The following is a 22551-nucleotide window of genomic DNA, read 5'->3' as shown; positions in this document are numbered from 1 at the left end:
TCACAACTCGAGTAGGTTTACAGCAAAAACAGAGTGGCCAAGCAAGGGAGCCATGGAGTATTATGGCAAGGTGATAATAATACTAATTAGATTTCTTCCCCATCCTTTACTGCAAGGTCCCAGGGCAAGTCACAACAACTGAAAATACAGTATTACAAGCTAGGGGGCCCACAGCAACTAGAGAGCCCAGAGGGGTGGATGAATTTCAAACACTGGCTTAAAGTAAACACAGCTACATCTCTGTCCAAGGGCCCCCCCCTCCAAATCATTTTTCTAGCCCCAGACACCTTGGGAGATGCTCAAGGCCTACTGAGATAGAACCCAAGAGCTTTTCCCTGTTATGTCTTGCAAACACCTCCCCTTCCTCATGTTTGGAGAGGACTCCAAGTGCTGAATGACAGGGACTACGCCACTCAAACGTAGCAGGAGCACTGACAGATCTTTTCCTTTTCAATGACAATTTTAAACAGCGCACCACTTTCCTTACAAAGCAGGCATTTGAGATAAGGCAAGGAAGGATGCGACAATGAAAAGGGATGCACATGAGGAAATCTGTATTGTTTTCAGAAGGGGGGGGTGGAGAAAGAGAAGTCACCAGAGTGACAGGTAAGGAGGTATAAAATTTACCTCTTTTTCCCTCCCCTCCACCACCCACATGGCTGACAACAAACAAATTGCTAGTCTGATCTTTTAGAGTCGTTTCCTGCCAAGCAGATTTTCAAGCAACACTGCTGGCTCCTTGTCAAGTAAACAACAACACACAGAGGCCTCTGCTCCTGCTCCTTAAAGGCTCCACCAATTTGCTGCCTTTCCTTGAAAGATACCAGACCAATTGCCTGCACGGCGCTCCTTATTTCACAAAAATGATTCTTCTTATAAACTGGCCTCATAGAGAATCCATTTTCTTTTTAAGGGGAAAGCTGCTACTGCTGCTGCTGTTTAATGGACTGTCAGTATAATTTAGATTTCATCAATTTAAACTCATTCAAGCCTGGCTCCTGATTGTACAGTAAATGGAACATATTTCTATTCAACAAAATTAATGACAGTTAATTGTAGTCTGGAGCTCCCCATTTTATGAAAGCAACAGTTCCCTGGTCCCAGCATCAAGCTACATGATTTCCCACTCCAATTATTTTCTCCTACTCTTTCCGCCATGCCTCTGATGCATGCTATTTTATAAGCCTCCCATTGCAAGACTAATGTACATTTTGATCTAGTATATTGTTTCCAGTTCTGACAGATATGCTCAATTTTCATGCAAACTGCTGACAGCTGAAAGGTAAAAGGGGAAGGAGAAGGAAGCAAGTTAAGAGCGTCTGGTCCTCAATTCTCACAGCAGTGCTAAAGGAAATTATTTTATTTTTTCCAGCAAAGAACCAGGAGAGAAGACTTAATGGTCCTGACATCCAACAGGAAACCACTGTGCCACTGTGCCATCTTAAGTGTGCTCATCCCCTCAACAACAACACCCCCCCTAACAGTAAACAGTGGCATGACTATAGGATAATACATTTAGCTTCCACAGTGAGCATAAATTGCCTCTGAACAATGAGACACAGAGTTGGATCTTTATTAAGATGGCAAAATTACCAATATTGTGAACCACCTTGTGATCTTCAGGTGAAGGGCAGTATACAAAGTAGCAATAGTAGTGATGGCGATGATGATGATGATAATGATGATGATGATGATGATGATAATAATAATAATAATACAGGTCTGGGTGACTAAGTGGGGTAGCAAGCATTTTTATGGGCTAGTAAGTTTGGAGGTTTATTTGCAAGGTCTGATTACCATGGCTATTGACATATATAAATCTTATATATGTCCACAGATTTGCTGTGAAGTCACAGTACCCAAAGCAAAATTATCCCTAGAAGGCTAAGTTGAAGCTTTCAGGTTTCACAGATAAGCCCAAAGGTCACCTACAGTGCCTGGCAAAGGTTTTGAACCCATAACAGAAGCTGGACAAGCTTTTAGAGGTGGAGTAAGGCTTTTCCTGCTGATCTTCACTGGCAACATATATAGCCTTACAAATTAAAAAGAACCACCAGGGAGCTTTCCCCCACGCTCCATTCCAATTTCCTGGGCCCCACCACATCAGCTTAAAGCTGTCCTGCCTTGGGCATACCTTGGTTCCAAAAGGAAGCAAAACAAGCCAACTGTCAGCCATCAAGAGCGCTGAGTTGTGCTTCCATAGCACTGATCTAATGGCTGTCTTCTTCCCCGCTTCCTGCCCAGTGTTAAGAGCTATGATAAGCTCGAAGGCCAGGTGGGACAAATGAGAAACTCGCAAGCCCTTGCCTTGCCTGGAAGGCAGCAAAGGTAGCTGCCTAATGCTGGGTCAGACCACTGGTCCATTTAGCTCAGTATTTTCTACACTGACTGCCGATGGCTTCCAGGGTTTCAGGCAGAAGATCCTCCCTGGAGACGCCAGGGATTAACCCTGGGACCTTCTGTATCCTATGAAGATGCTCTGCCACTGAGTTATGCACAGCCCTTCCTCTATTTACCCACTGTGGCCGTCCACATGAGTGAGCTACCATGCCCATGAATGCAGCCAGCTTCTGCTCACAAACCCATCAACCTGCCTCGCATTTTCCTCTTTTCTTTCAGCTTCTAGTGCATCCTTGTTCAGTCCATCCATCTACAAGTGCCCCGGATGCATTTTCAGTTTTATGCAGCCCCTGGCACAAAATAAATGATAACCCTCAGCGACGATCATCAACAGCAGAGAAGGCAGACAAACAGTAAAGGGATGTTTTTCTTTTAAAAGGACAAGCTAAAAGAGAAAGAAAAAGGATATAGACTCTCATAAAGATCTGAATCATAAACCTCGGCAGACTCCATAATATCCAGAGTCAAATGGACTCCTTTGGGAGGAAGGGCAGGATACAAATTTAGTAAGTAAATATAAATAAATAAACGAAACCAAGCAAGAAGACAAAGAGACAACAAGCGATCAAAGGGCCCATCGTGCAGCACTCAGGCACTCATGACCAAATTAGCTAAGGGCCGACACCACCTCAGCAATTTGGAGGTCTCCAGTGGAGAAGAGCTCCACGCTGTTCTGTTGAGAAAACAGACCCATCTTCTCTGGGTCCATTCATTGCCAACGCGCTCAATCTCTTGCTCTCCACTCTTGTCTAGCAATTTTCTATCCATCCACCCAGGGTTTTTATAATCAAGCCTTGCAACCTTTCAACAACGTGTTTTGTGTTTAAAAGGCTTAAGTGCTACTTTCCTTTAAAAAATAAGAGACTGCGAGATTTGAGGGGGGTGGGGGGGAGCAGTGGCTATTGTTTGAGCCACAAATGGATTCCCACACTTTTCTATACAAGGAAAACCTGTAATGGGGCTCACAGCAAAATTAGCACAGCTGCTTCAAACGCCAATCATACGGCAGAAGCTTTTAGTTATATTCTCTTCAGCACAGTCCCTTTTGTCATCAGTTTTCAGGGGGGGGGGAAGGAAAGAAAAATCATAAGAGCCAAGACACCTGTCTAGACAAAGATGTGACACTTCAGAGAGCAGGAACACACATTTCACTCTCTCTTGAGGATGAAGTCACAGAGTGGACCGAGAGCCTAAACAAGAGATAAGCTGTATTCACTTGAAAGACTCCAAACCACCACCTATGGCAGCCTTTACCGGGCTGTATATGGAAAGAGACAGAACTGCTGGGCACAGTGATAAATGAAATAATTCAATAACTAATGGCTCAAAATATCCTTCCACAGTGGAGCCTGCCTGTTGCATCTCTGTTGGAGTTACCACTCTGCAACATAGAACACTTCCATATACTGTGCCAGACTATTGGTCCATCTACCTCGGTATTGTCTTCATGAGGGGAGGGGAAACTTTTCCAGACCAGGGCTGACATATATTGAGGAAGGGATTTGCAAACGGATAACACAATGCGGAGTTTTTCAGAGAAAGCAGCAAAAAGACAATTGAAAGGTTCTAGTGTTGGGAGTAGTGCAGCCAAAGGGCTACATTTCCCTCCTGGGGGATCACAGATTATTTCGATCATGGATGCCAAGGACTGGAACAGGGCCTTTTGCCTACGTTCTGCCATTCAACTATGCTTCCAACTACATATGTTTAGTTGTTCAAAATGCCATGCAAGTGGAACACAATACCGATTCAGAGGATAATTGTGCTGAGTCTTTGCTGGGGATGAGGGGAAGCACTGCCTCACAAAGCCTCATGGATGGGCCTGCCCTGGTTCAAATTCCCACTCTGGCATGAAGCTCACTGTGTGACCTTCGGCCAGTCATACAATTCAAAATTAAAAGCCCGTAAGAATTAATTAAACTCAATAAAAAGAGTTAAACGGCTTTCATTTGATCTTGTAATATTTTGTACTGTATAGGCAGGCCCCCGTGTACACGGGAGTTATATTCTGAGGCGCCATGCATGTCAGTGAAACCCGCTGAAAATGCCTGCAAACACCCCATTCCGCCCCCGCCCCCACTCTGTCCTTTTAGTGATGTTTCAGTGAGATCTTTATGACATTTCCGGGGCACTTCCAGGTTCAGCGCAAAGAGCATATACACGGTCACATGCATATTGAGCATGCATAAATGAGGGGGGGCTGCCTGTATTTATATTTTTATTCTGTATATTGTTTCAAGTTGTTTTTTTTGTATTGTCTTTTGAGTTCTCTTTGGTATATTGCTCTGAGTTCTTTTGTATTGTATTTGACCTTTATTTTAAGGTCTCTAAACTATTTTCTATTCTTATAATGTATAGTGATTTGAGTGTCTGCATCGTACTTGGATCTCCATTTTGTGTATGGTTTTGACACTTGGCCTCGACTTCATCGTGCTTGAAATTTTGGTCTCTAGTATTTGATGACTTACGTTTTGTACATTGCTTTGAGGTTCTTCTGGATATAAAGCAATTAACACATTTTCTAAATAAATTCTCTCTCAGCTCAGCCTAACCTACCCCACAGGGTTGTTGTGGCAATAACATGGGGAAGGGGAGAACAAATGTAGACCACCTTCAGCTTCTTGGAGGAAAGGTGGGATATAAACATAGTAAATAAAAACCACCCACTTCTTCATTGGAAATGAAAATTTCCCCATAACACCAAAAAAGGAAATTGGGGGGAGGGTTTGGAAAACCAACAACATGCCAAAAAAAGGGAGGGATTCTGAATCAACATTTAAAATTAACATTATAAACGGTTTCCCCTTGAAAGTTTGCCTTCTCCCTCCTTCCCCAGGATTTTGTTTGCTTTATTTAATGAAATATATATGTGTGTGCAGATAGCTAGAAAGCTAAAAGAGCTGGTTTTAAGGATCAACCTCCATTTATCAGCCCTTAAGAGAGGCGCCATCTGTCATGCATTAACAGCTGCTCCATGTTTTAAGAGCCAGAACAACGCCTGCCACATAAGGGTTTGGAGGGGGGGTGGAACACTGGCAGTGGGGAAAAAGAGAAGTGGCAGAGATTTTCACCTTGTAATGTGCAGTTTTGGTTTTAGTAATAGGGCAGGTGTAAGGATTTCTGGTTAGCTCTCTTTATTTAAAAAGGGGGGAAGGGGGGGAGAGATAGCTTTCATGTGGATTCTTTACAGTACGGATTCATCCTGAAGGACCGAGCATCCAACTTCGGGAGGGGGGGGCAGGCACAGTATGTAGCCCAGAAGCAAAGCAGATTGAGTCATCCCTCTGGACACATCACATTGCATGCTCCCATATTGCAAGAAGAATTAGCACCTCAAGGTGGGGACAATTGTCTGCTATGCGGCCGCATTTTGCCACTAGACAGAAACACAGATTTGCTTTTAGTTGTGCTGTAAGCACCAGGGAAGGGGGCACAGGACTGTAGCAGGGCACATTCCTTGCACGTGGAATGTCCCAGGTTCAAATCTTGAAATCTCTAGCTAGGGCTGGGAAAGACCCCTGGGGAACTTCTGCCAGTCAAGAGCACATACAGAACACAGGAAGCTGCCTTATACCAAGTCAGGCCATTAGTCCTTATAGCTCAGTATGGTATATACTGATTGGCAGAAGCTCTCCAGCGTTTCAGATTGGGATTTCCAGCCATACCTGGAGATGCTGGGGATTGAACCAGGGACCTTCGGCCTGCAGAAGCCATGACCCTTCCCCAAGGGACTGAGCCAGATGGACCACTGGTCTGAATTGATTTAAAGCAGCTTCCTGTATTCCTAAGCCTACTTACAATGCAAACAAGATTCCTCCTGCTGACCCTCCAATGGCTCCAAAGGCAATGAATAGTTAACGTCATCATAACTGGCTTTTGCCGCTAGGAACAGGGCGTACCTCTGCAGCAGAGCAAATGCTTTGAATGCGAAGGGCGCCAGACATCTCAGTCCCTGGCATCTCCTTAGGTAGCAGGGCAAGAAAGATCTGATTACAGTCTTGGAGAGCCGCTGCCAGTCAGATCAGACTATCACTCGGCCTCAGTATAAGGTAGCTTCCTTATGCAGCTCCTACCACATCCATAATAAACTGGGCACTAGCTAAGTGGGAGCCTCACCACCATCAGTGGCTCAACTACTGGAATGTCATGGCATGTTGATAAGCTACCAAGAGGGAAGAGAGAGTCACAGAATGCTGATAATAATCACAGCCATTCTCATACAAACAGGAAGGCGTAGTTAGAGGGACACAGGACTAAAAGGACAGGGAGGTCTCTGTGCAGTTGGCGGAAAACAAGAAAGGGCAGTGAGGCAAGGAACTGGGCCTGGAATTTATATATATTGATTCAAGCTGAATAGCTAAATCTTTGGCGGCAGGTTCCTAGTTGCTTTAAAAAAAAATCTAGCGCACTCTCTCTCTCTCTTCTTTTTAATTCTGGCACATTTGCCTCTCTCAGCTGGTGAAGCTGTCAGAACAAATAGAAGGCAATATCTGGAAGCAAGACAAACACATGGGTCAATGTCAAACACAAGCCAATCACTCTCAGGGCGAGAGCCAAATGCCTGCATTTCAATTTCACTCATGTTCTCCAACTCAAATACCGTTAGACTGCTTTAAAAAAAAACCCACCCATAACCAAACAGCTTTCCTCTGCTCTCTTTTTGGTTTTCAAAATGAGATTCTCTTTTTAATCCAAGAGCAGATTTCAGATTGAACAACAGTTTCAGCCATTTCCTTGGCGGGTAGCAAGGAAAAGCATCAATGTATAATTATTATAAAGGGAACATTTAACAATTAATTGAGCCAGCAGAAGCTAAACCTCCGGAGCTTAGGAGTTCAAATGCTTGCTTGCTAAGCGAAAGGGCAGAGGATTGTAACTTAACCATAGGAGATTTCAGCCCAATTAGGCTCTGCATAAATAAAATAAAATAACTCTGGGTCTGCTATGCCCGGGTGCAAATATGCCAGAGAAACAGACCAAATGCCTTCTGTTTCCCTTGCTGTGCTGGAAGGGTGAATCAACAGCACACAAAGGCAGGGATGTGTGTGAGTGAGGTGACAAAACTATAATCACCCTTGTGTAATTTTGCAGATAGAATCAGGAATGCATAGAAGCCACTGATGCCCAGCAGGGGAGGCAAGATGAGCCTGATGACTGGCCTGTGGGGGTTACTGCCAAGGTGTTTTTTGGCTCCTGAGTTCTGCACAACTCCTGGATATTATCTCAATTTGAAGAATTCCACAAGGACATGCTTCTTATAGTATTAAATAACACACACACTACTACCCCACCAACTGCTACTACTTCATTTCTGCGTGCGCATACTCAGACATCAGTCATACTGAAGAGAGCGGGCTAAACACAGTGAGAATTGGGATGCAAGGAAAAGGGGGACCTTAGCTGTGTGGCAAAGCACCTGCCCTGCATGCAGGTTCAATATGAGGAAGGGGAGGCAGAAAGAGAGGGGACGTATATGCAATTCTTTTTGTTGCATGCACTTAAGTCTCAGTTAAAGCAGGGCACAGAGACCAGGAGGCTGTGGCTATGGCTTTGCAGGGAAGGTGGGTTTTAAGAATGAGGTAATTAACACCATGGGATGCACTTCCTCAGATCCAGAGAAGATATTTCCCAGAACAGGAAGAGCTGAAAACTTCAGCAGCCCACTGCCCCACCACTTCTCTGCAGCACTCCCCAGGGCCTGCAGCTAACACTACCAGAACAGGAGCATGTGATCCTATTACTGCCTGAGATTCCCACCCGCCCCCCTCCTACACACTCCCCAGATCTAGCAGAAGCAGCTACATTCAGAAATCACCTCCTTCCCAGCATATAATAAGAAGGGTCGGGCGTCTTGTTTTGTGTTAACATGATTGTCTTGGGCCAGAGCACCCATCAGAAGCCTGAACAAAGGCCCAAATTACAGCCTTCCTGCTCTCCATTATGGGGCATCCACCCTCTCTCCCCAAGAAATAAGCACTCGAGGAGAGAGAGTGTGCCTTAACTGCTAAGTGCTCTCGCTCTTCCCCTTGGCAAGCAATCCTTCCATAAATGAGGATTGCACCCAGCCAGCTACAAAGCACTTAACAGCTGGCACCTACGCAAACAAAAGAAATCCTGATAACCTCAAACAGGAACTTTCTGCTTTCAGTAGCGCGCGCGCGCGCACACACACACACACACACACACAGCCTTTTCTTTACTACATTTCTCAAGTGTTATACCACATTGCTTAAAATGGCGGGAGATTAAAAAAGGGGACACAGCCTTGCTCTCCTATTTGAGTCACCTAAGCAGGTAAGGAGGGAAGCAAGGTGGTCAAACTAGAATTACATAGCACTGAAAGCAAACTCAGCTCCTTATCTTCAACTCTCTTTGAAGCTTCAGCAGAGATTACAAGAGTTACTGCTGCTCTTGCTTTTCGGTTTTCCCTTTTGTAAAATAAAAGAACACTAGCCCTACATGTTAACTAGCACCCCAATGCCAAGATGTTTGTGCTATGCCAATGTACTGCCTTGTCAACCGGTCACTTTCACCATTTCGGTTCCAGGTAACAGTCACTGCCATTCTTTTCATATTAGTTTCCTTCCAACCTCATTCTTTTTCACAACACCCAAATGTGTATATATGCCTGTCAATTTGGAATTACACATCCATGCATCTGATGAAGCTTGCGCCATAATATATTTGTTAGTCTTTAAGGTGCTATAAAACCCTTTGTTGTTTCTGCTGCAGCGAACTAAAACACTACTACTCTTCTGGAAATCAACATTTTTGTTCACCATTAACATTAGTGGAATGATATCTAAATTCAAGCCTATATTGCTTGTCATACAATATTGCCCCCCCCCAAAAAGCAGGACGCTACTCAAAATATAATTAAAAACAAAACTAATAGCATAGCACAATTCTATCAAGAGGAGGCTAGGTCCAGCAGTAGTCTTGAATCGACAGACTAGTTCATGGGTAGGCAACCGAAGGCCTGGGGGCCAATCCGGCCCAATCACCTTATAAATCTGGCCCGCAGATGGTCGGGGAATCAGCATGTTTTTACACGAGTAGAATGTGTCCTTTTATTTAAAATGAATCTCTGGGTTATTTGTGGAGCCTGCCCGTTGTTTTTACATGAGTAGAATGTGTGCTTTTATTTAAAATGCATCTCTGGGTTATTTGTGGGGCATAGGAATTTGTTCATCCCCCCCCCCCCAAAAAAATAGTCCGCCCTCCCCCACAAGGTCTGAGGGACAGTGGACCGGCCCCCTGCTGAGAAAGTTTGCTGACCCCTGGCCTAGTTCCTATAATGTATTGATTACACAGGTTTCCCTAGATCAAAATTACCCACACAAGTATCTACATTTCCTTGTCAATCATCACCTTCCAGTGGTCCCCAATGCAGTCAATCATGGGTCCACAAGAGATGTGGGATTAAAAAAAACATTTCCCCACCCCCTAAGCAGTACAAACCAATGCCATATCAAAATTTAAGGTGGGGTGGGAGGGAGGGAGGCTTCCAAAATAAGTGGTTTGACCTGAGCTGTGATGGAATACAGAGGTAGTCTTTCTTTCTTTCTTTCTTTCTTTCTTTCTTTCTTTCTTTCTTTCTTTCTTTCTTTCTCCTTCTTTTTTTATAAAAAACCAAATCAACAAAACAAACCACAAACTCACATGAGCAGGTAGAAAGATTCATGGGCGTAGTAGCCAGGATTTATTGGAGGACAGGCTTTATGTCAGGGGGAGCAGAACAGAGTTTTTTGTGACAATTGGTCAGTTAGATATTTTTATTTATTTACTTGATGTGGGGGGGGGGAGCAGCAGCTGCCCTCCCAGCATCCCCAAGGAGTGTTGTTGTTTTTGACCTCGGTCCCATGACAGACTACCATCCCTCCATACAACGATGAAGCTGAATTACCTGTCCTCCCAGGAGACAGCACACAGCTTCTCTGCCTGGGTTACTACTCTGAGTTTGTCTCCCTCCAATCACACCCAGAACAGTGAGATTCATGCAGAAACAGTGCAGGATGGTGGGGCTCTGCCAACTGATAAGGTGACCCGCCCCCCTAACCACCTCTGGAAGAGAAACTTTGCAGATGCATGGGTGAAACAGGCCTCAAATTTCAACTTGGGGCAGGTGACAGAGAGGACAATCCCTTCCGCTATCTGACATTTGAGAATCATCACCTTAGGACAACATACCAACCCAGGAAGGTACTATTTAAAAAAGAAATCCTTGCCAGAAAGGTGATCTTCCCACCTTCTGTTTAGCCAAAGCTAAATATAAAAATTCCCCTACTCACTGTTACCAGGGTTTGTTCCCATTGCCCTGTTTGCTGTTTATATAGTTGCTGATGCCATTGTTGGAATGGATCCTCACAAATCCTTTTAATCCTTGTAGATCCTTTTAAATGGTTCTGAATAGCCAAAGCAAAAATGACAGTGTCCTCATATCCATCTGCTAAAGATGAGAGGCAAGCAGCCTACAAGAATGCAATAGCTCTCCCTGCCCCTCCTCCCTACCCCACCCCTCTGTTCAGCTAATCTCTCCTGCCCCTACCATTTTCACCTCAGGCCTTCTGATTGCCATCCAAAAACTGGCAGGGTCTTGCTTTTCAAAGCAGCAATATGCAATCCAGGGAAATGCTTTTTAGCTGCTTTTGCCCAAGAGGGATATGTGTGGGAGAACAACGGAGGACCACAGAACAAGCATGCTAACGTTTCGAAGAGGCGTCTGCAAATGCCACCAAGATCCCCATGACCGGCTATTGCAGGAATGCTATGGCTGGATTGCCAGCAATTCTACCCTCCATCAAGAATCCCAATCTCGTTGCATTAGACAGGTGCAGGTGCCAAGAGCCAGGGAGGGTGTTTTGCTTTTAATATATCAGCACTTAATTATCTGACTGCCAGAAGGGAGAGAAAGGAAGATGCAATGGCTTTCCCACACCTCTTCTGCCAGCCAGGTGACTGGAACCAATATTGGCCTCCCAAAAAACAAAGAAAGCTCTATGTGACAAAAATATGTGGGTTCCCTAAGTTCTTCCCTAAATGTCACAGTGTGGTGATTTTTTGGGATGGGGTGGGGAGGCGATTTCACTACACAGTATAAAGGAAGAACAACTCAACAAGGGGCTGCCCTTCCTCAGTGGCAGCTCTGTATTTTGCATCAGTGAAAGTGAGCCTGGCCATTTGAGAAAGAATGGGTGGGACAGTAGTTAAGAGGCAGAGCACATGCTTTCCCTGCAGGAACAGAAAACCTTGGCATCTCTAGCTAAACAGGGTCAGAAGGAGATGGTAAAGACCACTTGCCACCTGAACCCATGGAAAAGGGGCTGAGAGCCAGAAGAGACAATCCTGGCCTAGAGAGACAAAGAGTTTGATGTAGCATAAGGCAGTTTTCTCTGCTCTCAAAGCCATCATCCTCATTTTTAAATAATAAAAACCACTCAATGCCACTTGAGGGCTGCAGAAACTACCCACTTGCCTCCCTGCCAGAACCAATAAAAAATGTACTGTTCATAGATACTGGACTAAAGAGACTTAGGGCCTGATCCAGCAGCAGACCCTCTTTTTATGTTAACACTGATGAAAATCTGCAAAATAAATGGGTCTAGTGGTCTAGTGTAACCAACAATAATCTGACTAACACCAAAGGGAAGGGCAGTCATTTTAGCAGCCTTGTACATTAGAACTCACAAAGCCCTCCACCAGTTTTTTCATGCTGAAAGAACGGGCTGTAAGCAAATCGGGATGCATGTGGTGTGCAGCAAATCAATTTTGCTATTGTGACAAGTTGTTTTGACAAAAGCCAGGAAAAGGTTTGAAATGCAAAAAAAAAAAGTGGGGTGGGGAAGACAATAGAAGCCAACTGGGATAAAGGGAGGGGATAAGCATGATGGGCTGCCCCTTAAACACGAGCAGGATAAAGACAACTAGCAAGCAGGCGAGGCCACATCTGCACCATACATTTAGGCACCACAATACCACTTTAAACAGTCAGGGCTTCCTCCAAAGAATTCTGGGAGCTGTAGGTTTAAAGGGTATCAAAAGTTGTTAGGAGACCCCTATTCCCCTCCCAGACCTACAATTCCCAAAGGCACTTAACAATCAAGTCCTCTTCTCAGGGAACCCTGGGAATTGTAGCTATCTGGAGGGAACAGCAGTCTCTTAACAACTCTCAGCTTATGAAAGTATGTTCCATGCTTGCGCTGCACAGAAGCGTACCCATTTTGGAAATGTGTGGTACAATAAAACACAATTCTAAATTGTCCAAAGCTGCAAGTCAGCACAGCCTGATGGGCCCCTTTTTGATAGACTCCTCCTAAGACTGGACTGACAAGAACAAGGAAACAACAAGAATGGGACAGAACTGGGGTGGGAACATTTGGGATATCCAGATTTGACAAGCTTAGGGATATAAATTTGGAGTTATTACTCCTGGTTATAAAAGTCTGGATAGAGGAAATGGGCCCCTTTTTTGACAGACTCCTTTTAAGATTGGACTGGCAAGAACAAGGAAATAATAAGAATAGGACAGAATTGGGGTGGGAACATTTGGGATATCCAGATTTGACAAGCTTATGGATATAAATTTGGGGTTTTTACTCCTGGTTATAAAAATCTGGATAGAAGAAATGGGCCCCCTTTTTATTGATAGACCCCTTTTATGATTGGACACGTGCAATTTAAAAAGGCCGGTAAAGGACCAGAGGGATGTGGATTTATTGAAATGTGGGATCTTCAGGAAGAGGTTAGAAGTGGAGGGATAGGAGGAATGCAACAGGGAACGAGGGGAGGGAAATTTGGAATCCAAAGGTCGTAAAACTATTATTTGTTTTTATTTTATTATTATTAGTATTATATTTGAAAGGGGGGAACTCGTGGAAGGGAATAGATCGACCTTAGGGGATGGAAATTTGGATAAATTAAGTTAATGAGGATGAGTGTATTTTGGGAATAAGAATTTGTTGAATTTTATTGTCTTTTTGGAAGATTTGGAACACAAGAGGGGGTGGGGAGGGGAAGTCCTGGATATTGGAAAAAAGTTTATGAATTGGATGTTATTTGTTTTAATTTGGAAAATCTTAATAAAAATTATTTTTTAAAAAAAAAAGAACTCACAAAGCCCTCCACCAGTTTTTTCATGCTGAAAGAACGGGCTGTAAGCAAATCGGGATGCATGTGGTGTGCAGCAAATCAATTTTGCTATTGTGACAAGTTGTTTTGACAAAAGCCAGGAAAAGGTTTGAAATGCAAAAAAAAAAAGTGGGGTGGGGAAGACAATAGAAGCCAACTGGGATAAAGGGAGGGGATAAGCATGATGGGCTGCCCCTTAAACACGAGCAGGATAAAGACAACTAGCAAGCAGGCGAGGCCACATCTGCACCATACATTTAGGCACCACAATACCACTTTAAACAGTCAGGGCTTCCTCCAAAGAATTCTGGGAGCTGTAGGTTTAAAGGGTATCAAAAGTTGTTAGGAGACCCCTATTCCCCTCCCAGACCTACAATTCCCAAAGGCACTTAACAATCAAGTCCTCTTCTCAGGGAACCCTGGGAATTGTAGCTATCTGGAGGGAACAGCAGTCTCTTAACAACTCTCAGCTTATGAAAGTATGTTCCATGCTTGCGCTGCACAGAAGCGTACCCATTTTGGAAATGTGTGGTACAATAAAACACAATTCTAAATTGTCCAAAGCTGCAAGTCAGCACAGCCTGATGCTCACCACCAATCACCAACTTCCCATGTCCAGCCATGCTGCCTCTTGGCACCTGCCTCTTCACTGTCCAATACCAAAGCACTAGCTTCTCATATAACTTCAAGATGCTTCCTTGATTCCCCCCCCCCCCCGTTAGTTTGTAATGTTACATTCATATAGGTGTTGTTGTAATCCAAGGTTTACTTTGCATTATTTAACTACCTCTCTAGCCCTTCAAGGAATCAAGGAAGCATCTGATGGGGTCCTAGGTTTTCAAACCTTTTCAGCAGATGTCAATCCAACACTAATGCAGCTCATCTGTATCATTTTGACCTTCCCAAAGGCATAGGCTAGAACCACAAACCTTTCCAGGGCACGGAAATCTTTGTTTCTCTCCACAAATCAGCACTGAGCCCTAAAGCATGGGTAGGCAAACTAAGGCCCGGGGGCCAGATCCAGCCCAATCGCCTTCTAAATCTGGCCTGTGGACTGTCCTGGAATCAGCATGTTTTTACATGAGTAGAATGTGTGCTTTTATTTAAAATGCCTCTCTGGGTTATTTGTGGGGCATAGGAATTCGTTCATTTTTTCTTCTTCAAAATATAGTCCGCCCCCCCCCACAAGGTCTGAGGGACAGTGGACTGGTCCCTTGCTGAAAAAGTTTGCTGACCCCTGTCCTAAAGCAAAGCTTTTTACTATTGCATGAGTCAGACTACCCCACTTCCACATGATAAATCAAAAGTGCCCTCGTTAAAGCCTTGTTTACTTTTAGAGGTCAGCTCTTCTATCAGATTAGAGCAGGGGTAGTCAACCTTTTTATACCTACGCCCACTAACGCATCTTTCTTGATGGTAAAATTTCCTTACCGCTCACCAGTGCTCAATGGAAGGGGGATTCAGCTTGTGCCATAGAACCCCCCCACCGCCCACCTGGAATCCTGAAACACCCATTAGTGGGCAGCAGGGACTAGATTGTCAACCCCTGGATTAGAGAGATAAGCACACCTGGGGCAGGCTTTGCCCATGTTTCCCACTAGGCCATCCAAAGAACTCTGGTGCTGAATCTGATGAACCAAACATGGAAGTGACTACCAGAGCGGGGTGGACTCCTCCTCTTGAATCAGCATACAAGCCTTCCAGGAGTAGGAGGAGAAAAGGAGGGGGTGGTGCAATGCACTATTAAACAGAGGCCACCTTCCATCCTGGATGGAATTACAAGTGACAGGTGTCTAATGGCCTGTGGCAACACTACACTCCCAATTACGGGGGTTTCTTTCCACCTGAGGCAGTGATCCAAGTGACCTGAACAACGTAGTGTATTGTTAATGCTTTACAAAGAAGGAATATGGTGCAGAGGCAGTGTTTGTTTCCCTCAGACTTTTACAAATAATGATCCTGAGCATTTAAAGAGTGCTTCGGGGGTGTCGTGTTCACAGACACTGTAATTTGTGGTGCCCGATTCAAAGCACCATATACCTTGAAATCACCCAAAGTGGAGGGAAATCCAAGGCAGGTTTGGTTTCTCTTGCCGAATCCCTTCCCAGCCCTGCAGTTAACTGATCAGGGCTCCAGATATATTATACAGCAAGCAGAAGAGAGGGGTGGGAGACAGAGTTAAACCTCAGCACCTCCATGAAAGCAAATCTTCCCGGAGATGGGAAGACCTTTTTGGCAAACAAGGGTGCTAATTGTTCCTGGTTTTAGAAGGCAAGCTATGCCTGCAAGCAAATAATCTCAATTTCAAGTCAGGTTCTTCAACTGCAGTAACACACACACACCACACCACGGCATGGTCACCACCCACTGCTGTGAGCCTGAACAGCTGCTCTTAATGCGCTCCAAGGGCTCTTGATCCTCTGACCCCAAAAAAGTTCGGCTGCCCCAGCCCTGACCCCTGCCTCACACAAACAAATGACTGAATGGCTCTCAGCAATGGCTTGGGAGTATAAAAGAGTGGAGGCAAATTAACTGTAGGGAATGTATGGCCCTCCAGATGTTGCCAGGACTCTAACTCCCATCAGCCCCAGCCAACATGGTCTATGGTCAGGGATGGTGAGAGCTGCACTCCAACAACTTCTGGAGGTACACAGGCTCCTCCATCCCTGGCTTACTGAAAAAGCCAAGTTCTATCCACCCAAACATCTAAAAGAATATGCTGTTGAGGGTCTGGCAAACCTCTCTAGGGAGGGAGCCCCAAAAAGCTGGTGCCATTACTGAGAAGGCCCTGTTTCTAAGGGATGCATGCTGAGCCATCAATGTACCACAAAGGACTAATTAGGCAGGGAGGAAAAGCTGTGTGTCAGAAAGGAACTAATATACATTTCACAAGTTAATATCTGCACTGTAGAGTTAACTGTAGCTGGCAGAAGAATTTACCCCAGTAGGGGAGCAGTCTTCCTGACCCCATTACATCTACCCTGGCCCCAAGGCTATCAAGCTTTACCCCTATCAACCCCACAGGACTAGGGCAATGCTGTTTCCAGGTAGAATTCAGTATGCACAACTTAAAAGCTACAAGATTTGCCTGTGACTCCACACAAGCCCAGAGCGTTAAGCATTCTATCAACACAACACATTAGAAAAATTGTTTCTGGTGATTTATTTCCATCGGTGTTTTCCCCCTCTTCTTTTGAAAAGCACATCAGTCTTTCCTTCCCACAGCGCTCTTCCAGCATGCCAATGATTTTTTTTTTTTTTACAGCAGAGCAGATGACAAATATAGTAGCGCTTGTAAGCTTGCTCTTTTGATAAGAGAATCAGGAATAAATACACACATCCTGGTGGAAACAAGAGCACTGCAAGTAGTCATGGAACTGGAGCATCCACTACCCTGAGGAGCGGTGAACGCCCGCCTTAAAGCAGCAGGTTTGGGGCAATATTAAAAAGACAGATAAATAGTCAGCTTAATGGTTTGTTTGTTTGTTTGTAACATGCCCTTACCTTTAATTCTACAAAAATGCAATCATTTTCTTTGTATAAAAATATATATAAAAATAAATCATTGGGTGTTTGTGGAACTTGGACAAGTTTCTTCTCCTTGCCTGCAAAACCCTCCATAGACTTCCTCCCCCTCCCCTGCATCTCTCTGTCCTTATAGCCCAGCACACCTGCGACCTTCACTCACCCAACTCTATCACCCTTAGACATCTGAAGGTCTCCTGCTCTGTGTAACAAAGGCATAGGTAAACTCAGCCCTCCATATGTTTTAGGGCTACAACTCCCATGAGCCCTAGCTAATAGGACCAGTGGTCAGATATGATGGGAACTGTAGTCCCAAAACATCTGCAGGGCAGAGTTTGCCAATACCTGGTGTAACAGCTCCACTCTCCCTCTCATACTGGCCCATATGGCTGGAACAATCTCCAGAATGTCCCCATGGGATCACCTTTCTTGCTTATTTTAAATCCCTCCTCAAAAAGCCTTTTAGTGAAGCATCTGCCATAGCCCTCAGTCCCAATACCCTACTGTAAGCAAGCCAATGTTCATTTAATTTGAATCATTGCATATTATTTCCTGATTTACCCCTAATATGTTCACCTTGCATTTATTTTTAAATAGAAAGTCCCTTGAGATAGAGATCAGTTGTCTCATTCTTCCTTAAAGCTCCACGTGTGTACAAGGTGCTACATACACAACAACAAAAGTCAGTTCCCAGTGCAACAGAGCATGCACTGGTCAAAATTATCCATTCAACTATGGCAGCAATTTACATCCCTCCCTCCCGTCTGAACTTCAGCCAAGAAAACTAGGCTGGACAACACAAACACACCATGTGGTTCAGATTCCAAAGAGTAGGATCTCACTCTTACCTCCAGGTCTGTAGACCACATCATCCTCCGTGATGAAAGAGGTGATTTCTCCGTTGTCCGTTCTCTCATAGCGAGATTTCTTCTTGGGGGGTTTCTTCTTGTTCTTCTTTGTGGACTCCTCTGTGGTGGCGCTGTTGTTGTCATTGTCCTCGTCCTCACTGTGGTCACTCTCTGCGTAATTCTTGGCTCCGCCTTCCAGGGTGCAGCTCCGACGGGGCCGTGAGTTCTCGCTCTCCCGTGCCTTCTCCCGCTTGTCCCGCTCTCGGTCTCTGTCCCGGTCCCGGTCCTTGTCTTTCTCTTTGTCCTTCTCTTTGTCTGCTGTCATGATTCGCCAGGTGCCTTCTTCTGTCCTCTCACGGCTGGGCCTCCGTGAAAGGTAGACAGTGAGCCTGGGCTTCAGTCTTCTGAATTTCTCACTCAATTCCAGGAAAAATTCGACCACTCCAACAACCCCAGCGTTTTAAAAAGGCTCTTTGAAAAGGAGGGGGAAAAGAAAACGTTAGCCATCGGAACTCTTCAACAACTATCTCAACTTCTTTCTAGGGAAAGATTAGACATTTAGGGGAAGGAAATATCAGTGTTAAAGTTCTTTCAGGCCACACAGCAGGACATTCAAACAACAGCCCCTATTATGCTCTAATGCCATGCTTTCTTCTCTACACACAAAGCATGGCTCCTCTCAGACTTCCCAGCGCTCTCACACACTTATGTACAGCCAGTTCCATCAAACATGACTAAAGTGTCCCAGAACATTCATGGCAACATTGGCGGATGAAGATGATAGACTTTTTGGAGCTGGCCAACCTGACCGGAAGAATCCGCGAACAGAAAGAGGAGTACCAAGAAGAATGGAAGAAATTTAAGGATTATTTAGTTAAATATTCTAAGATAATATAAGTAGTACTATTTGTGAGTACCAAATTGGCTTAGGAGTTAAATGTTTTAAATTGCTAACACTATGGATAGAAATGAATATGATAAGAAAGAAAGATGTTAATTGATTAAGTTAATTTTACTGAAATTAGTATTGGAAAACTGCTACAATGAGTCATATGGAAACTCAGCTAAAGGGATCTGAGGAAGTCATTTAACAATGGTAACAAAAGTGGGATTATAATAGTTAGGATAAATGTATGTTTTTTGTTTTGTTTTTTATATTGTAATGTTTTTTCTTTTTTGTTTATGTTTGTTACAAACTTGAAAATCAATAAGAAAATTTGAGGGGGGGAAAGAACATTCATGGCAACATTATGCCACTGAAAGAGTGGGGCTACACAGATAGCAGCATGTTTGTTGTTGTGGCGGAGGCTGCTACTGAGAGCTATGGGACAAGCAAACGTGATGTAGAATGTGTTGTGTTGTCCCCCACAGCTCCCAATCTCCTGCAATCATGAGGTCCTTCACCCATGCACATCCAGCCTGGCGTGACAACAGTTCCTTCACAAATATAAAAATGTCATTTTGAGAAAGAAGGATTTGTTTATTTATTGCACTTATTAATTCCCCCACAAAGAAAGTGACTCAAGGCAAGTTATAAAATATTATAAAAAGTAAACCCAGTATAAATCCAAAACAAAAACCTAAAAACACGTATGCAAAAGGTAAGCCGAACACATCCCACCCACTGGAAATATCTGATGTGCTCCAAATTTAGGGTTGAAAGCTTGGGTAAGAAACAACACTTGTACCTGGCACCTAAAAATAGTGATGGTGCCAGATGTGCCTCCCTGGGTATAGCATTCTGCAAGTGGGGAAGCCACCAATGAAAAGTTTGTTCTCATGCCACCACCTTCTGCACCTCCCTTAGAGGAAACACATGGCTTCAGATGACAAGCACAGGGTCCTGGCTGATGCATTTAGGAAGCGGTGGCCCTTGAGCTACTGGGGTTCTGAGCCACATAAGGCTTTTTAGGTCAAAACCAGCACCTTGAATTGAGCACCATATATTAATGTACTCTGAGATCCAAGTGTGGTGGGTCGTTGGACCAAACAAGCATTGCAGTGCACCCTAATGACAAAATTTACTTTAAAGAGAAAAAAGAGGGGTACATAATTAACAGAGAAAATATTTTTGAGCTCAGGTGGAGCAAATTGCAGAATACATATTGACACAGCCGTGGAATCTACAGACAACAGTGATATCCAGGCTCACACCTCTCCAATAAGCCACACTTTTCTTTCCTGCACACAAGACTGCCATCGTCTATGAATGATAGCTGAGTGAAGAGGAAGAAGACTTTGCAACTCAGCCTTCCCAGAGAGAAAAACAGCCTCTGTTCATAACCTGCTACATAAAATTGCCCGTCTTCAAGTCAAGGGAAGGGCTGTAATAAGGGAGCACTGCCACATATTGTTAAAGCCTCTTGTTCTCACGGTTTGAAGCTAAGCCTTTTACCTGACGACTGCTTCCCTGTCAATCTCCAGGCCGCCAATCTGGACTGACAGGTTGTGTATGACACGGGGGGGGGGGCCTTTTCTGTGTAACAGCCAACAGAAAAGCTGAAGCTGGGCTAAAACTGCCAGCAGCTGCTGCCCTAGAAAGCCTTATGACTGAACAGAATTTTGCACCAGTTAAGGAATCCATCAGCACACTTGAGCGAAGGCTGGAGAGTTACAGTCTCTTAACGTTATGTGCCAGTGCACATAGTAAAGATACACTGGCTTTTAAAATGAGAGTCTTCACAGACAATGGCTTTTTCCAGCAGCCATCTAGCCCTAATAAACTACTACCACTCCTGCTTAATGATTCTGTGAGTGGCGTGCTAGATTCTAGCAGAAGACAGCATTTTACAAAATGTAACTTATGTGGTGGCTAAAGGACTATGTCCCCAACAACCCTTTCACATATCCCCTCCCTCACGAGCTAGGTGGTCAGACAGCTCTCCCGGGATCTACAACAGGAGGGTGCTCATATTAGCCTGCTGTATTGAGCACTGCAAGCACCCTGAATGCTCTAAAGCAGTACAGTGGTACCTCGGGTTAAGTACTTAATTCATTCCAGAGGTCCGTTCTTAACCTGAAACTGTTCTTAACCTGAAGCACCACTTTACCTAATGGGGCCTCCCGCTGCTGCCGCGCCGCCGGAACACAATTTCTGTTCTCATCCTGAAGCAAAGTTCTTAACCTGAGGTAATATTTCTGGGTTAGCAGAGTCTGTAACCTGAAGCGTATGTAACCTGAAGCGTATGTAACCTGAGGTACCACTGTATATAAATGCAAAGTGTCTGTATTCCTGCCCAGCCCTTGAACTTGAAATCTCCTCAGCGGAGGGAGGGAGGACTGGACCCTCCAGCAGATATCTAAACCTCAGAAATTCTGAAGAACTGCTGGGTCCAAACAGCCTCGCACCAGGACTGAAGGTCACTATACCAGCTGCTTGGGGTTTTGGCTGGCACTCAGACTTCCCACTCCCCATCTCCTCCAGAGCCACAGGACCCAATAAGATGGTGAGTCAACCAGAAGCTTCAGGGCCACCAAAGTGCCCAGCTAGCTGCACACAGTGTGGAAAGGGAAGTGAATGGAAGCACACAGCCCAGATCAGAGTCTGGTTGAAAACCAGAAAGGGATGGAGCCTCGATTTCCTCTACAAGATTCTTGTCTGAGCTACTTCACTGCTGAAGCAAAAACCCCAAACTCCAGCCTTCCTGAATTGGAGGAAATAGGCAGCTCCATAGGCCTTTTTTTTAAAAAAAAAATATTGCCCAGCATTGTGTACTCTGACTGGCAGCAGCCTTCCAAAGTATCAGAGACAGGGGGGCAGGCTTTTCCCTTCACCTGATCCTATTAATGAGAAGACTGAATGTGGGACTTTCTGTATATGATACATGCTCTACTGCTGAGCTATGGTCTTTGCCCTAAAAATAAAGCAAGATTTCAATCTTCATGTTTCTCAATACAGAGTGGATTTACAGCTGAAGCTGCCTTAGACCATCAGTCCAGCAAGCTTCAACCTACGCCAAATGGCAGCAGCTCTCCAAGATGTCAGATGAGTCTTTCCCAGGCCTTAATGGAGACTGAAGCTGGGAAGCTTCTGCATGCAAAGTTTGAGCTCTGTTGCTGAGCGATGAGCCTCCCTCTAAAGTGTGTGTGCAGCTATACAGTCACGTGGGAAAAGGCTAGTGGGAACTGGCATGTTCCCGCCTGGGGAGCTGGCGGCAATTGGTGTCTGCTGGAGGAAAAAGGAAGAGCAGCTGACATCACAGAAATAGTTGCCTGCTTCCCTCATGTACCATCCATGTAGCAGACGTAGTTATGTAATCAACATACAGGACTGCGGGGGTTGTTGTGAAAAGCCTCATGCATACCGCCGCCCCCAGTTCCTTTGAGAAAAGGGCCACATACAAAAAAAATAAGAGAAGAAAGTTGGGTGTGTGTCAAAAAGTACCAATAGCAAGTGAGCTTGTGTGGAGCAGGGAGTGCAACAAGTCTTGTTCCTGAAATACAGTGGTACCTCGGGTTAAGTACTGTAATTTGTTCTGGAGGTCCGTTCTTAACCCGAAACTGTTCTTAACCTGAAGCACCACTTTAGCTAATGGGGCCTCCTGCTGCCGCCGCGACGCCAGAGCATGATTTCTGTCCTCATCCTGAAGCAAAGTTCTTAACCCGAGGTACTATTTCTGGGTGAGCGGAGTCTGTAACCTGAAGCATATGT

At 44.7% G+C, this 22551-nt stretch overlaps 1 protein-coding gene across 18 annotated transcripts in view; it reads right to left on the bottom strand.

Annotated features, from left to right (window-relative positions):
• The window catches only part of RERE (arginine-glutamic acid dipeptide repeats), a 350074-nt gene that overhangs the window by 220181 nt on the left and 107342 nt on the right, over positions 1 to 22551 (bottom strand). For all 18 annotated transcript variants that reach the window (XM_081923414.1, XM_081923418.1, XM_081923419.1 and 15 more), the window contains one exon: positions 17901 to 18371. In XM_081923414.1, coding sequence (XP_081779540.1) covers positions 17901 to 18225 — 325 coding nt within the window. In that variant the 5' untranslated portion in view covers positions 18226 to 18371. The remainder of the gene's footprint in view (positions 1 to 17900; positions 18372 to 22551) is intronic.

Source organism: Podarcis melisellensis (assembly GCF_964234715.1).
Source record: "Podarcis melisellensis genome assembly, chromosome: 8".
Taxonomy (NCBI): domain Eukaryota; kingdom Metazoa; phylum Chordata; class Lepidosauria; order Squamata; family Lacertidae; genus Podarcis; species Podarcis melisellensis.
Note: the sequence above shows the minus strand (reverse complement) of the source record. Positions and strands in the feature narration are given on the sequence as shown.